Source organism: Aspergillus multicolor (genome assembly GCF_047715735.1).
Source record: "Aspergillus multicolor strain CBS 133.54 unplaced genomic scaffold BDW74scaffold_1, whole genome shotgun sequence".
In the NCBI taxonomy this organism is placed as follows: domain Eukaryota; kingdom Fungi; phylum Ascomycota; class Eurotiomycetes; order Eurotiales; family Aspergillaceae; genus Aspergillus; species Aspergillus multicolor.
In genome coordinates this window covers 2,232,688-2,246,280 of record NW_027395952.1, presented here as the reverse complement: position 1 = coordinate 2,246,280, position 13,593 = coordinate 2,232,688, and the positions used below count along the sequence as shown (strand labels likewise).

The 13,593-nt window shown below is 53.7% G+C and overlaps 7 protein-coding genes across 7 annotated transcripts; 1 reads left to right on the top strand and 6 right to left on the bottom strand.

Annotated features, from left to right (window-relative positions):
* The first annotated feature begins 63 nt into the window (after positions 1-63).
* pab1 (polyadenylate-binding protein) lies at positions 64-3,342 on the top strand. The gene is made up of 3 exons (XM_073722777.1): positions 64-415; positions 745-2,798; positions 2,851-3,342. Exons 2-3 carry the CDS (start codon positions 757-759, stop codon positions 2,996-2,998), a joined length of 2,190 nt encoding a protein of 729 aa, XP_073590053.1. The 5' UTR covers positions 64-415; positions 745-756; the 3' UTR covers positions 2,999-3,342.
* Positions 3,343-3,349: 7 nt separating this feature from the next.
* BDW74DRAFT_184714 (transcription factor domain-containing protein) lies at positions 3,350-5,682 on the bottom strand. Its single transcript, XM_073730879.1, has one exon. The coding sequence runs from the start codon at positions 5,452-5,454 to the stop codon at positions 3,406-3,408; it is 2,049 nt and encodes a 682-aa protein (XP_073590052.1). The 5' UTR covers positions 5,455-5,682; the 3' UTR covers positions 3,350-3,405.
* Positions 5,683-6,046: 364 nt separating this feature from the next.
* Positions 6,047-7,088, bottom strand: BDW74DRAFT_164861 (uncharacterized protein; the record flags this gene model as incomplete). The annotated part of the gene is made up of 2 exons (XM_073726325.1): positions 6,047-6,624; positions 6,674-7,088. 2 exons carry the CDS (start codon positions 7,086-7,088, stop codon positions 6,047-6,049), a joined length of 993 nt encoding a protein of 330 aa, XP_073590051.1.
* A 657-nt stretch (positions 7,089-7,745) lies between these two features.
* On the bottom strand, positions 7,746-9,156 carry BDW74DRAFT_7567 (zinc-binding alcohol dehydrogenase family protein). The gene has a single exon (XM_073733637.1). It carries the CDS (start codon positions 8,856-8,858, stop codon positions 7,776-7,778), a length of 1,083 nt encoding a protein of 360 aa, XP_073590050.1. The 5' UTR covers positions 8,859-9,156; the 3' UTR covers positions 7,746-7,775.
* Positions 9,157-10,653, bottom strand: BDW74DRAFT_7566 (uncharacterized protein). Its single transcript, XM_073733636.1, has 2 exons — positions 9,610-10,653; positions 9,157-9,546 (listed from the first exon to the last, which is right to left on the bottom strand). Exons 1-2 carry the CDS (start codon positions 10,544-10,546, stop codon positions 9,455-9,457), a joined length of 1,029 nt encoding a protein of 342 aa, XP_073590049.1. The 5' UTR covers positions 10,547-10,653; the 3' UTR covers positions 9,157-9,454.
* A 393-nt stretch (positions 10,654-11,046) lies between these two features.
* Positions 11,047-12,611, bottom strand: BDW74DRAFT_7563 (uncharacterized protein). The gene is made up of 4 exons (XM_073733635.1): positions 12,474-12,611; positions 11,875-12,429; positions 11,509-11,825; positions 11,047-11,449 (listed from the first exon to the last, which is right to left on the bottom strand). The coding sequence occupies exons 1-4, from the start codon at positions 12,486-12,488 to the stop codon at positions 11,131-11,133; spliced, it is 1,206 nt and encodes a 401-aa protein (XP_073590048.1). The 5' UTR covers positions 12,489-12,611; the 3' UTR covers positions 11,047-11,130.
* Positions 12,612-12,735: 124 nt separating this feature from the next.
* BDW74DRAFT_172788 (uncharacterized protein) lies at positions 12,736-13,428 on the bottom strand (the record flags this gene model as incomplete). Its single annotated transcript, XM_073727646.1, has 3 exons — positions 12,736-13,171; positions 13,231-13,293; positions 13,343-13,428. The coding sequence occupies 3 exons, from the start codon at positions 13,426-13,428 to the stop codon at positions 12,736-12,738; spliced, it is 585 nt and encodes a 194-aa protein (XP_073590047.1).
* Positions 13,429-13,593: the final 165 nt, after the last annotated feature.

The following is a 13,593-nucleotide window of genomic DNA, read 5'->3' as shown; positions in this document are numbered from 1 at the left end:
AGCGAAAAGCAGAAAAAAATGAAAAAACTCTCCCCGATCGGGCGGACCGCCTTCAGTCTTGAGTTTTTTTTGTCGTCTGCCTCTCTTTGATCTTCCCTCCTCCTCCTCCCCTCCTCAAAGACTCTCTTCCCTTTCATTCTTCTCCTACCATCCTCCCTTTTTTTCGACTTCTATCGGAAAAAAAACTTCAAAAAAAACCCGGAAAACGAAAAAAAAAGTTAAATATCCAAACCTCCTCTTCGGATTCTCTTATCAGAATCTATATCTCCCGACTGTGCTGTGTGTGCGTCTGTGTGGTAGAAATCCCGTCTCTGCCGCCTCTACTTCATTCCTCGTGATCGCGTCTTGCATCGTCAATTCTTTAATTCGACTCTTCTCTATCCTTCTATCTCGTCTCTCGAGCTTCACCGAGTCCGTACGTCTTCCGTCCTGCTGTTCTGACTGTGTTGGGTTGCTTGTGCTTGCCTTGTCTGTTCGCGACCGCCTTTACTTTCCCCTCCTCTCATTGTGGGATTCCGGAGAAAATCTGATCTGCGCATGCTACATGCGCTCAGTATATGTTCTTCGGAATGATTTCCTTTATCTCGACTCCTGTCGCTATTTCAGCTTGGTCTTTGACATCATAGCTTTGGTATCACCAGACTGAGACTGCTTGCTATTTTTGTGCCCCGGCTGTCCCTGGAACAACATCCTGCAGCAGACTATATCTAAGAGACCTTTGCTAACACTCTTCGTCTCGCACAGTAACCTCTCAAAATGTCTGCCGAAGCTTCTACCACCCCCGCTCCCGTCGAGAACACCAATGGCACTCCCGACAACGCCGCTGCCCCCGAGGTCACCCCTGTCGAGGCCCCCGCTGCCACCTCCCAGCCTCACTCGGCTTCTCTCTATGTGGGTGAGCTCGACCCCTCTGTGACGGAGGCTATGCTCTACGAGCTGTTCTCCTCCATCGGTCAGGTCGCTTCCATCCGTGTCTGCCGTGATGCCGTCACCCGTCGCTCCCTCGGCTACGCCTACGTCAACTACAACGATACCGCTCACGGTGAACGCGCTCTTGATGAGCTCAACTACACCCTGATCAAGGGTAAGCCTTGCCGTATCATGTGGTCTCAGCGTGACCCTGCTCTGCGCAAGACTGGCCAGGGCAACGTTTTCATCAAGAACCTGGACAACGCCATCGACAACAAGGCTCTGCACGACACCTTTGCCGCCTTCGGTAACATCCTCAGCTGCAAGGTCGCTCAGGATGAGTTCGGTAGCTCCAAGGGCTACGGTTTCGTCCACTACGAGACTGCCGAGGCTGCCAACAACGCCATCAAGCACGTTAACGGCATGCTTCTGAACGACAAGAAGGTCTTCGTCGGCCACCACATCTCCAAGAAGGACCGCCAGAGCAAGTTCGAGGAGATGAAGGCCAACTTCACCAACATCTACATCAAGAACATCGACCCCGAGGTTGAGGACGATGAGTTCCGCAAGCTGTTTGAGAAGTACGGTGACATCACTTCCGCCACTCTGAGCCGTGACTCTGAGGGTAAGAGCCGTGGTTTCGGTTTCGTCAACTTCTCCACCCACGAGAGCGCGCAGGCCGCCGTCGAGGAGATGAACGACAAGGAAGTCCGCAGCCAGAAGCTCTACGTTGGCCGTGCCCAGAAGAAGCACGAGCGTGAGGAGGAGCTCCGCAAGCAGTACGAGGCTGCCCGCATGGAGAAGGCCTCCAAGTACCAGGGTGTCAACCTCTACGTGAAGAACCTCACTGATGACGTTGATGACGAGAAGCTCCGCGAGCTGTTCGGCCCTTACGGTACCATCACCTCCGCCAAGGTTATGCGCGACACCAACCCCGCTGAGCCTACCTCTCCTGAGGGCGAGGTCAAGGAGGCCGCCGACAAGGAGAACGAGAAGGCCGCCGAGGGTGAGGCCGCCGAGGAGCCCGCCGCTGAGGAGAAGGAGGGTGAGCAGAAGTCCGAGAAGAAGCTCCTCGGAAAGAGCAAGGGCTTCGGTTTCGTTTGCTTCAGCAGCCCCGACGAGGCCTCCAAGGCTGTCACTGAGATGAACCAGCGCATGGTCAACGGCAAGCCCCTCTACGTCGCCCTTGCTCAGCGCAAGGATGTCCGCCGCAGCCAGCTTGAGGCCAGCATACAGGCCCGCAACAACATCCGCCAGCAGCAGGCTGCTGCCGCTGCTGGTATGGGTCAGGCGGCCTACATGGCCCCCGCCGTCTTCTACGGTCCCGGCCAGCAGGGCTTCATTCCCGGTGGTCAGCGCGGTGGCATGTTCCCTCCCCAGCCTGGTATGATGATGGGCATGCCCGGTGGTCGCCCTGGTCAGTACCCCGGTCCTTTCCCTGGCCAACAGGGTGGTCGTGGTGTCGGCCCCAACCAGCAAATGCCTCCCAACTTCCAGGGCCTTCCCATGGGTATGCAGGGTCCTGGTATTCCTAACGGCATGGGCTACCCCATGGTTCAGGGTCAGTTCGGCGGCCGTGGCCGCGGCCAAGTTCCCGGTATGGGCGGTCCTATGCGCGGTGGCTTCGGTGGTGGTCGTGGTGGTGCTCCCGTTGGTGGACAGATGCGCCCTGGCCAGGGCGGCCGTGGTCAGGCGCCCGGTCAGCCCGGACCTGAAGCCGCTCCCGCTGGTGGTCTTACCGCCCAGGCTCTTTCCGCCGCCCCTCCCCAGCAGCAGAAGCAGATGCTCGGTGAGGCTTTGTACCCCAAGATCCAGGCCGCTCAGCCCGAGCTGGCTGGTAAGATTACTGGTATGCTTTTGGAGATGGACAACACTGAGCTCCTTGGCCTGTAAGTTTCCTATACTCTTCGCTTCTGCGAAACAACGCTAACATGAATACAGTCTCGAGGATGAGGAAGCTCTGCGCGCCAAGGTCGACGAGGCCCTTAGCGTTTATGACGAGTACATGAAGAACAAGTCCGACGAGCCCGCCGCTGAGAAGCCCAAGGAGGCTGCTCAGGAGGCCCCCGCTGAGGAGAACAAGGCGTAAACGCGTCTATATTCTACCATGTCGGCATTTTGTCCCACGTTCTATTTTTGATGACATGACCCATTGAATTAACGATTCATCTCTTTATATCCGCATCCCTCATATCCTCCTTCATATCCGACTCCACTCTCCTATTTCTTTTTATCTTCAATTTTTTTTTACCCTCCTGGTCCTGATATCCCTGGGTTCCCCGACGTTCTTATGAAGGACGGGAGAAAAGTTGTTCGGTATTCCATGGCTTTTTTTCTGTTCGTGGCGAGAGGGGGGAAGTTGTGATGTCTTTAGCTTCTTACCTGCTCGTTATATCGATCGCACGAGTGTAATATAGACTTAAGACTTCCTCATGGATTCTAGTACTATGCGTAGACCGTACGTAGGTATATCGTGGTATATACATTGTCACTGTCCTAGAAAGTCGGATATTGCTGCCCGAACAAATCCATCAGACTGTCGAAATTTCCCTCTTGCAACAGATCGACCATATCCATGTCCAGTCCTAACGATTGATCCCAGCTAACATCGTGCCCGGCCATTTCACCCGCAGTATCCAAACCATTTCCAAGAAGACCCGAGTCCGTATTCGTTCGGTCATCTTCCAAAAATTTCTGCGACTGTACACCAGTAGAAGACGGCTCCACCCTCCGTCTCTTACGCGGGTTCGCAGTTGACCCCATTTCCTCCATCGCTAATGCTGACGCCGACACCGACCCCCCCTCACCCATCGAGCCGATCTGCTGGTACCCCTGCGCATCACCCCCAGCACCCACTGCCAACGCCAAGTTCCCAGCACCTCCCCGCCCATCCCCCCTCTCCACAGCCCTCAGAAGCACCCCCAACGCCCGATGACAATGCCGCGCAGGCTCCCACTGCCCCGCCATATCCTTCAAAATCCCCAAGCACTCCTGGATCTCGGCGCACCCCTTGACCAGCACGTACTGGTTGAGCTGGCACGCAAACGCGAGGACGAGACCGGCCATCCACGCTGCGCTTAGGAATCCAGGCCAGAAGAGGGCTTGGCCTGCGGCTTTTTGGTTTTTTAGGGCGGAGAGGATGTGGCGCGCTGCGGAGATGCAGGATTGCAATGCTGAGGCGAATTCGGGAGTGTTTGAGCGGAGGGACAAGGAGGGGCGGTGGAGGAGTAATAGGAGGTGATGGTAGAGGATTGTGAAGAAGGGGGTGTAGTTGAAGGGGGTTTCGAGGTCGGATGGGGTTGGTTCTTTTGAGTTGGGGAGGGATGGGGATGGTTGTGGTTGTGGTTGTGGTTGTGGTTGTGGTTGTGGTGCGGGAGGTAAATCCAGCCCATTCCACCATTTATGCACGGAGGTTGTCAAGAGCAAGACGGATGTCTGGGATATCGAGCGCACGTAGATGGACTTGTGGAAGAGTTCGAGCGCTTCGCCGGTTAGTTTTCCGGATTGGACGTAGCTTGCGAAGGGGGTTTCTTTTCTTGTGCGCTCGGCCTCGGCCGCGCGCTCTTTTTCTGAGAGCCTTGATGCTGCGTTTGCATCTGAATTGGCTGGGGTCGGTAAATGCATCAATGGCCTATGCACCTCTGGTGCGCCGGGCGGACAAACATCAATGTCGGAGTCCTGCACTCCAAGTGGCAACCCAAGCGCCTGGCTCAAGTACCGGTCGAGAGCATACGCGGACCAGAAGATGCGCTTGCGGAGATGCCGGTGCTGTGAGGACGCGGAGGCAGAGAGCTCCCTGTACCGGAATGGACACCGGTGTAGTCCGGCGTGCAGCATCGAGCGCAGCATGCATCCACCCACTGTCGATGCGGTGCGTAAAGACATTGTCGCAACGAGGTACAGCTGCGCAGCGAGTAAAGCCTGCAGCGAGAGGAGGTCATGCCTTGCTGTGAGCGGCGTGAGAAGGGTATGGATGCTAGCACTTATAGGCGGCTGAATGCGGCATTCCAGCGGAAGTTGCAGTTCCGGACTAATCAGGCTCGCAAGATTAAAGATGCATTGGAAGATCGCCGTCCAGGCGGTTGAAGTGCTGTGTCTGCTGTGCCTGCTTTGCGCTCGTTGCGGCTCAAACTCAGCCCCTGTCTGTGCTGAATCTCCATACCCATACAACCCCTCCATAGCCCTCAAAAACGTCGGCCCATGCAAGAACGGAAACAGCGGATGCCACACTCTAAAGTACACCATCATCAGATCCTTCGCTAGCGATTGCGGCGGAGCTTGGCCCAGGACGCACACGATGGAGGGGTCATATTCCCACTGCGCGACTGGGGTTTCTTCGGATGTCCCATGTTGATTACTTCGGTGTAGACCGTGTAGTGTGTCTTCGCTGCCGACTAGAGTATCCTCTGGCTGAGGGAATTCGCGCGATGTCGAGCCGAATGCGCGGCGGACGGTGTTGATGAAGAAGACGCCGCTGGAGGAGCCGACGAATTGGCTTTCTTGGGGTGAGTGGGCTGTTAGGGTGCCGATTTCGGGGGTTTCCATTTCGATGGGGATTTGTTACATTTGTGGGGCGTAAGAGGGATAGAAAGAGGGAAAGAAGAAAATTGGGCGAGGTTGAAGTTGGTTGGTTAAGATGCGCCGGAGATAGTTTTCCGGCCCCTCGAGAGCTTTGGCGCAAATATATAAAATACCCAGGAGGCCCGCTTATCAGTAGACCAAGGCGTTGCGGAGTGGTAAGAACGAAACTGGCAACTGCAAGCAAGCGTAGAATTATCGCCTAGGGAGTCAGGCACGAATCAGGCAGGAACATAGTCTAAATGAGACTAGCTCCCGCTCACGTGAGGAGTCTTCGGCTTTAAGCGGATATAAATAAAATTGGTTAAGAGCAACCGACAAACAAAAACGCTGGATTTCTGCTTAGTCAGAATTCAAAACCCAGTGACTGACTTTAGTTGCTATGCTTCGCTCCGCAAATAATTGATTAGGTGCTAGTGCCTACCTTGCCAAAACAGCCCTATTCGCTATTGACAAACATGCGCTGCTAGGTTGAATAACAGAGAACATAACTCTATGTTGTTATATATACATTCAAAAATATGTCCAAACCATAAAGTCAAATCACAACTAAGAAAACTTAACCCTGAAGAAAGCCCAACTGCTGATCCATTACACCGCGCACCATCTCCTCCCAGGACCGCCATCGCATTCCGAGTTCACGTTCAGCCTTGGTAGTATCAGTGGGCATAGAAGTACCCTCAGTGTCTTCGGTAAGCTTCACCCCAGCATTGAGATAGAACTTTCGTGCAATACCAGCCACCTCTTTCCACGACGTTCCCGGCCCAGAGAGCAGGTACTTTGACCCACCCTGAATCTCAGAGCCCAGGGCCTTGACATGGGCCTCGGCGACGTCTTGGATGTGCACACCGTTAATGCCTCCAAGCGGGATGCCGCCCATGATACTACCCCAGAGGAGACCATTCGTTCCGCCTTGGACTTCCTCGGCGGACGCTTGCAGGAGGTTGTGCCCGTAGACAAATGCGGGGTGGAGGGTTACCAGTGCGTAATGTGGTTTCTCTGCCTCATAAAAGTCCCATGTTGCGTTGTTGGCGAGGAGCTTGGATGCTCGGTAGAGGGTCATTGGTGTTGCCTCGGGATGGTCAGGGTCAACGAAATCTGCGTTTTCGTCGACGGTGAGATCCCAGTTGGTGTCCTCTAGGTGATTTTAGCATCTATATCGGTAAGCTTGACAGCATCAACATACCTCTAATAACATCGTCATCAGGAATCCCCGCAAGCGGAATTAGCGAAGCAATAGAAGACGTAACAACAACCTTCTTGACACTCGGCACTTTGGCTGCCTCCCTGAGCACAGCCAAGGTGCCCTTCACAGCCGGACCAAAGAAGGCTTCTTTGTCTGTCCCCTTGGCAAGAGGGGATGCCAGATGGATGACATAGTCCACTCCATCGAGCTTGCCTGCAAACGCAGACTGCTCGGTAATGTCTGGAATGATGACGAATTCCAGGTGTTCAGCGTAGTCGAACAATAGCGCTTCGAGTCTCTCTGATCGCTTGCGGACGCCGATTCGAAGTCGGTAGCCGGACTTGAGGGCTTCGAGGGCCGTGGCGCTGCCGATGAAACCGGTGGCGCCGGTTATGAAGATCAAGGGAGCAGGCATGATGTGATGGAGACGAAGACGGAGACGGAGCTGGATGGGATGGTTAGGTTAGTTTGACCGGCAACCGGCTGGCCTTTATATGGTAGCAGAGAAGAGATTCATCTGAGCAGGCTGTAATGGCAGGCCGAGGTATCCTCGTATCCTCGTATCCGATTAATCGTGATCGTGGTCCATGATTTGTTGCTGCAAGAGTACGGATCGGATCAGATCAGTAATCAGACAGTATACGATAGGTAAGAGATCCATGACAGGAAGACTTTCGATTACCCCGGAGCCGTTGGAGTTGGTTGGGCATTTGTCATCGGCTTCGGGATGATCACTCATCGGTCTGGCCTGTCTTCTACCTCGCAATTTACGCGGTTTGGAGTCCACCGAAGGGTTCTAAGCGCTCCCAGAGCGAGATTTCTGTTCCTTGTACAGAGTCACGGATTTTATAAAGTTGGTAATGTGCATGTAACTCGTATAGAACCTAGATAGCAACCTTTTCCTGCTGAGGTGGAACTTCTCTAGAAACATAGATATATCTTGCAACATTTGACTGTTGTATTGGACTGCAGCGAGTCTAGTTACAACGTATCCATCGCCAATTCAAGAGGTGTTACTTGGGTACGTAGTGTAAAATCATAATGCAACCGAGACACATCTAGTCGACTACAATGACCAAGGCCAACTAACTGACTACGTTCCTCAGTCAAACTCCACGACAAGCTTTGTGCCCCTTCCATCTCCCCTTCGAAGCGTTTCCAAGCCATCCAGTATATCCTCAAACCCGCCCTTAGATTTAGTAATAGGCGGAGGCCTCAAGGCGTCCGGGCTCAATGCTGATAAGCCCCCATAAAAGCGGCGGAGAAGATCGCGGTCAGAAAGCTGGATCTTGAACACCGGACCAAGCGGCGGCATCATCTGAAAGCTTCGCCCAAAGGCCGTGTAGACCATGAGGAACGTGTAACTCACGTCTGCCCTCTTTGGCTTCCCCTGGTCAAGCAGCGTGACGACCTTCCCATCCCTCAGAACATCCGCACAGAATGCAGCCGACCCTCCCTCCGAAAAACAGTCTAAAGCCCTTGTGATATTGGGATAAGTTTTCTTGATCTCGGCGATGGCTGTAGGCGAGTTATAGTCAAAGACCGCGTCCGCACCATACCGTCTCGCCAGATCCGAGGAACGAGGCGAAGCTGTCACAACAACCTCATACCCCGCCCTCTTCGCCATCTGAATCGCAAACAGCCCGACATTCGATCCGCCCGAGTATATCAGAACCACCGGACGTTCACTTTCACCCCCCCACCCCCGTCCAGCGTCGATATCCTCCCACGAGACATCAAGAGAAGAGAGGCCCAGCATGGCGGTGACTGCGGGAATACCATACGCAGCAGCTTCAGCAAGATCCATATCGCCAGGAATCTTCCAAGCAAGCCCCGCATCGACACTGAGATACTCCGCGAACGACCCAACATCCGGATACTGCCCGCCGTGGACGAAGCCCGCGATCTTGTCGCCCACTTTCCAGCGCTGTCCCGCATCTCTTCCGACCTCGATCACTTCGCCCGCGTAGTCGCAGCCGAGGATGGAGTTGCGGGGAGACAGGAAGTCCGCGCCCTTGCAGTCGATTGGGTTCAGCGCGACGGCGAGGACTCGGACAAGGACTTCGTTTTCGGTGATTGTGGGCGGCGGGACGTCTTTGATTTGTGTGCCTGCTCCGAGGGGCTTGCCGAGCGCGAAGCCTAGCAGACGCCCGGGGAGAGAGCGGGTTGTGACGATTGCTTTCATGGAGAGCGAGGGTAGGACACCAATGAAAGTCTGCTGTTGCGTGAGGATGGCTGGTTACTGTATAGTGGGTAAACGGCCGAGAATTGGCATTTAAGGAGCGTCGTCACTACAGCCGACGAGAATGCGGTCATTGTAGCGTCGGATGGACATTGGGCCGGGTGGTGCTCTTGTTCCTTTCCTCAAACTACATACATGTAGAGTCCAGGCCGGGTGGGGTGGCAATGAATAAATGATTAGTATTCCATCCGTGATCACTCATCTTGCCGACTCCGAGCCGAGCCACTGTTGACTGTCCTTCCCTCTCCCCCAACAGATTGGTCATTTGGTCCACAGTCCACAGTCCACAGTCCACGGTTCACGAACAGACAGCCTCTGGCAAAATCCTTTCCACTACTATCCTGGCTATTTTCATCGCAGTTTGAGGACGCTGGACTGGCTGGGAGTTATTATTCACACATTGGGGTTCTGAAACCATACCCACTTTCCGTTACCATAGTCTAGGTACCCCAATCACCTGAATCTTAGTGGTAACATTGCATGAACATGCCTGCCTCACTCTCATTCAGCACTAGTTTATCCGGAAATGTTGATGAGTTTCAAGATATGATCGACAACTGCAAGGCCCTCTCCACATCCCCGCGCTGAAAGCCCGGCGAGCGACCCAAGCAAACTCCCCTGCGGATCAATTCTGCGAAAAGTGTCAGGTTACTCTCTTAGATGTGAGATCAGGACGGGCCCGGAATCTAGGTACCTGGTATGAACCCCGCGACGTCGACAACGGGTCTCAGGTTCGAGTTCGGTCTCGGTTTCGTCAAATCGACAGCCCGTACCTTTGGCCGCTGCCGCTCATCAGCACGCAAAAGCAGAAGCACATCGGCATCCGCGAGAAATCCCTCCAGATCATGCAGGTCAAACCACTCGCCCTCCAGCTGCTGCCGCAGATCAAATGTAGCCAGCGCCAAAGGATCCGTAACCATGCAACAATCCCGATGACGATGGGACGCAAGATGTGCATTCCGGCCCTGCAGCGAGGAGGGACCCAGATGGTGCGTTCCTGCACCGCCCAGCTGGAAAAAGGGCACAATATTGTCCCATCCGTCTAGATGTCGGTGGTTCGCTTGCGCATCGAGATCTGCTTTGACGTATGATACTAGGTCCGCTCGACTTAGTATGCTGAGAATAAGCCCGAATGGTCTTTGGAGTTGGTCTGGCCCTATGGATGGATCGTGTAGTGCCATGTATGACTGTTTGAGGGCTGTCAGGCTGAGCATTTGGATGAAGTCGGGGAGCTCGATGCTGGATATGCCTGGCTCCTTAAGGTTAGGGATATGTGTGAATCCAGCATTACCGAGAGTATGAGCCGAGGAGGTGCTAAGAGTAAGGCCGAGTGAGCCGTGGGGTATCGTGCTTGTCTCTGTTTCAGGAAATGAGGAAAAAGAAGAGGAGGAGGAGGAGTCGGACGAGAGGTGAAGCCGCGTGGGCTCATCTGCAGGTACAGGTGCAGGTGCAGGTGTTACACTGCCACTGCCATTGCCACTGCCATCGCCACTACCTGCTTCAGACGCCAGAGAAACAATCGTCTTCATCGTATCACGTAGAGATACAGCCAGATGCGGATACGCCTCCAGGACCCCAGAGGTCAGTAGCTGTTCGCTGAACGACAACACGGTAGAGCTCATATCCTCCATGACGGTCTCCAGGTGGACGATGCGACTGTTCAGCTCCTTGACGGTGTCTTGCTGGCGAGTGCGATATGCACGTTGTGCCAGGCGGACCTGGATGCGACGCCGCTGTAGGTTGTAAGGTTTGGTCAGTGTATTTCCTTATAAGCCTCACGTGATAATGGGATGTTCTACAAACCTGTTTGGCATTTTCTTCTTGGTTGAGGGAGCTGTGGGCGGCTTTATCCTTGTGTATTTTCCCGCAGTTTTTGGCTAGTGAGGCAGCCATTACCTAGGTACGTCTTTGGATTTCCTGGATCACTGAGTGGCTGGGTTAGGGGCTGTCCAGGCCTTTGTTGTCCGTCAAGGTATTTGCTGATATTTCAGGGCGTTTTTGGGATACAGAATTTAGCAGAATAGGATTGGACAAAAGGCAGCCTTGAAATAATGTGACATAAACTTACAGAAGGGCGCTGGTGGAGTACGTCTCTCTGATTAATGATTACTGATCACCCTGTTCAATTAGTCGAGATCTCATGCTGCCGCCATTCATTGTGGGATTGAACAAACAAGAAACGCAGACTATGGTCTTTCTCACGTAGTAACAATATTTACGATTTATAAAACTGCGTCATATCAACCCTCAACTTCTCATACCCCATCGCGATCCCCCTGCTGAGATCCTTATCCGTTTCAGCCTTCACACAGAGCTGGAAGAACGGATCTTTCTCTCTTGCTGTCTCGGCATTCTGATGCAGCCGCGCAAAGTTCTCTCTCGACATCGGGTCGATGATGTCGGTCCAAATCTTTTTCCGGATCTCTGCGTATTTGTCTAAGATGCCTTCGTCTGCAAGGCCCTTGTGGATGCCGATCAGCGCGTCGTAGAGGCTGCCGACGTCTGCAATTCCGCCGGTGAGACCGAGACCGCCGCTGTTGACCTGGATTAGTGTCTGTGCATAATGAAAGAGGTATTGGAGTAGGAGACATACAACGGATTACACAGATGCGCTGCATCAGCTGCAAGTATGACGCGCCCGACGCGGAAGGACTGTGCGCAGCGCTGCTGCAATTTGTATGGCGAGATGTTGGTGATCTTGTACTCGTGTGGTTTTGGATGTGAGGGGAGAATTTCTTCGTAGCGCTTTGGCTGGCGCGCAATGTATTCTTCACGAGTGAGGTTCGGAATGTCCTTGTATGTGACACGGTAGAGGCCGTCGTTTGTGACGCGCGCGACCATGTATAGATTATCTGGGTGGATGATGAAGCTCGAATCTGAGGGAAAGTCTTTGGTAAAGTCGTAGTAAACCTATACTGCATTAGTATTGGGCGAACTGTTCTATAGGAAAGGCACTCACATTTGTAGCGACAATTTGCGCATTCAGTGTTTCGCCGGGGTATTCAGGTCCAAAAAGCTCTCGGCGAACCGTACTGCTTGCCCCGTCGCATCCGACAATATAGTCTGCGGTTAAATGTTGCTGGCCGTTTGGAGTTTCGGCATCCACCCAAGCGTGATCCATCTCTTGTCCGACTTTCATGACGCGATGGGACCATTTCAGTTGCGCTGTGGGTTGGCGCTGGAGATGCTCCACCAAGAGTTCACCGAGCAGGTCGAGTGGCAGCACCACCATGCGATGCGGATAGTCTGCAGGGAGATGTTCGGTCGTTGTGCCGGCGACAAACGTGGAATCTGGTTTGCGCCAGGCCATGGTCTTGAATGTGAAACCGCGGGTTTTCACGTCCTCTAAGACACCTGCCCGGTCGAGCTCGTATGCAGCTGGGGAAGCATAGTGCGCTGCGCGCGGTTGGTCGCTCACTTTGGTTTCTGCGTCCAAAAGTTCGACTTGCACGCCTTGTTTGGAGAGCAAAAGACCAAGGAGAAGTCCCGAGGGACCAGCACCGACGATGATAATCTACTTGAGGTTAACAGAATTCGCAAACGAATTCGAAGACAAACCTTCTTGAGCGCCATGTCTGTTCTACTTGCTTGATCCTATCCAGAAAAACATCTGATGCCTTTGTCGCGGGGCAATTTGGGTCCTTAACTTGCTAACTCCAAGCGAGTCCCTAGGTATGCGTCAATGCGGGGCTGTGGAGGCCGGGGAGAGAGGAGTTGGTAAAGTAACAGATAGATCAAAAGCACCCAACTCGGGGAGTACGCCGTTGACACCTGCGGATGCGGGGGACAAACAGCACGGTGGGTAGCCCGTTCATACAGGCTACCACAAAAACTGCTGCTGGAAATTGATGGAAGGCGCTCCAATCCACGCGCTCACACTCGGTTGCAGCTCCGGACTCTCTCGCTGCGTCTGTGGATGTACTTGCGGAACGGCGGATGCTTCTCCAACTTTCGGGGTAGAAACCTCAATTCGATCAGCTCTAGGCGTTGAATTAGAAGTAGAAGCATCTTCTGGCACTGTTCGCTGGAGCTCTTCCTGCCAGGCCCGTATTTCCTGCACAGATCGTAGCGGAAACAACTTCCAATGTTCGCTGCCCCGTTTTCCAGATCGGAGCTGCGCCGGGGAACCATGATGTGGGACCGGGATTGCCTCTGACAACTGGGAGTCGGAAACCTGATCTAGAAGCCCCAGGAGGAGGTTCTCGGTTTCGTGGAGACGGCGCTCAAGGGCTTCGAAGTAGCCTTTTGCGGGACCTCTGGGCGTTGCCATCAGTCGAACATATTTTGTGGGGATATCAAGCGAACCAAAACATACCTTTTCAGTTGCTCAGGCCAGTCACAAGTTCGCCGATGCTCAAGACATTGTAGGCATTGTGGACTTTACCTTGTCAGTTTCGCTTCCGTTACCTATCCGGTTCTGCGCTTACCGATTCCCACTGCACTGAAGGATTAGCTGGGATTCTGCTAGGAGGACGCCCTTACCTTTTGCTTTCGATGGCGGCAAGAGTTGCATGCCGTCGTAATTCGAGATTGTGATCGAGCAGGCATTTTGAGTAGAGACTGAGGTTGCGTTGATGAAGGGGAAGATTCAAATCTCGCGTCGAAAGACAGATCACGTGACTGTCTTCTTGTTGCCCTGTCCCTTGAGTTTCGAAGGTAATGCAAGGGAGAGACCTAG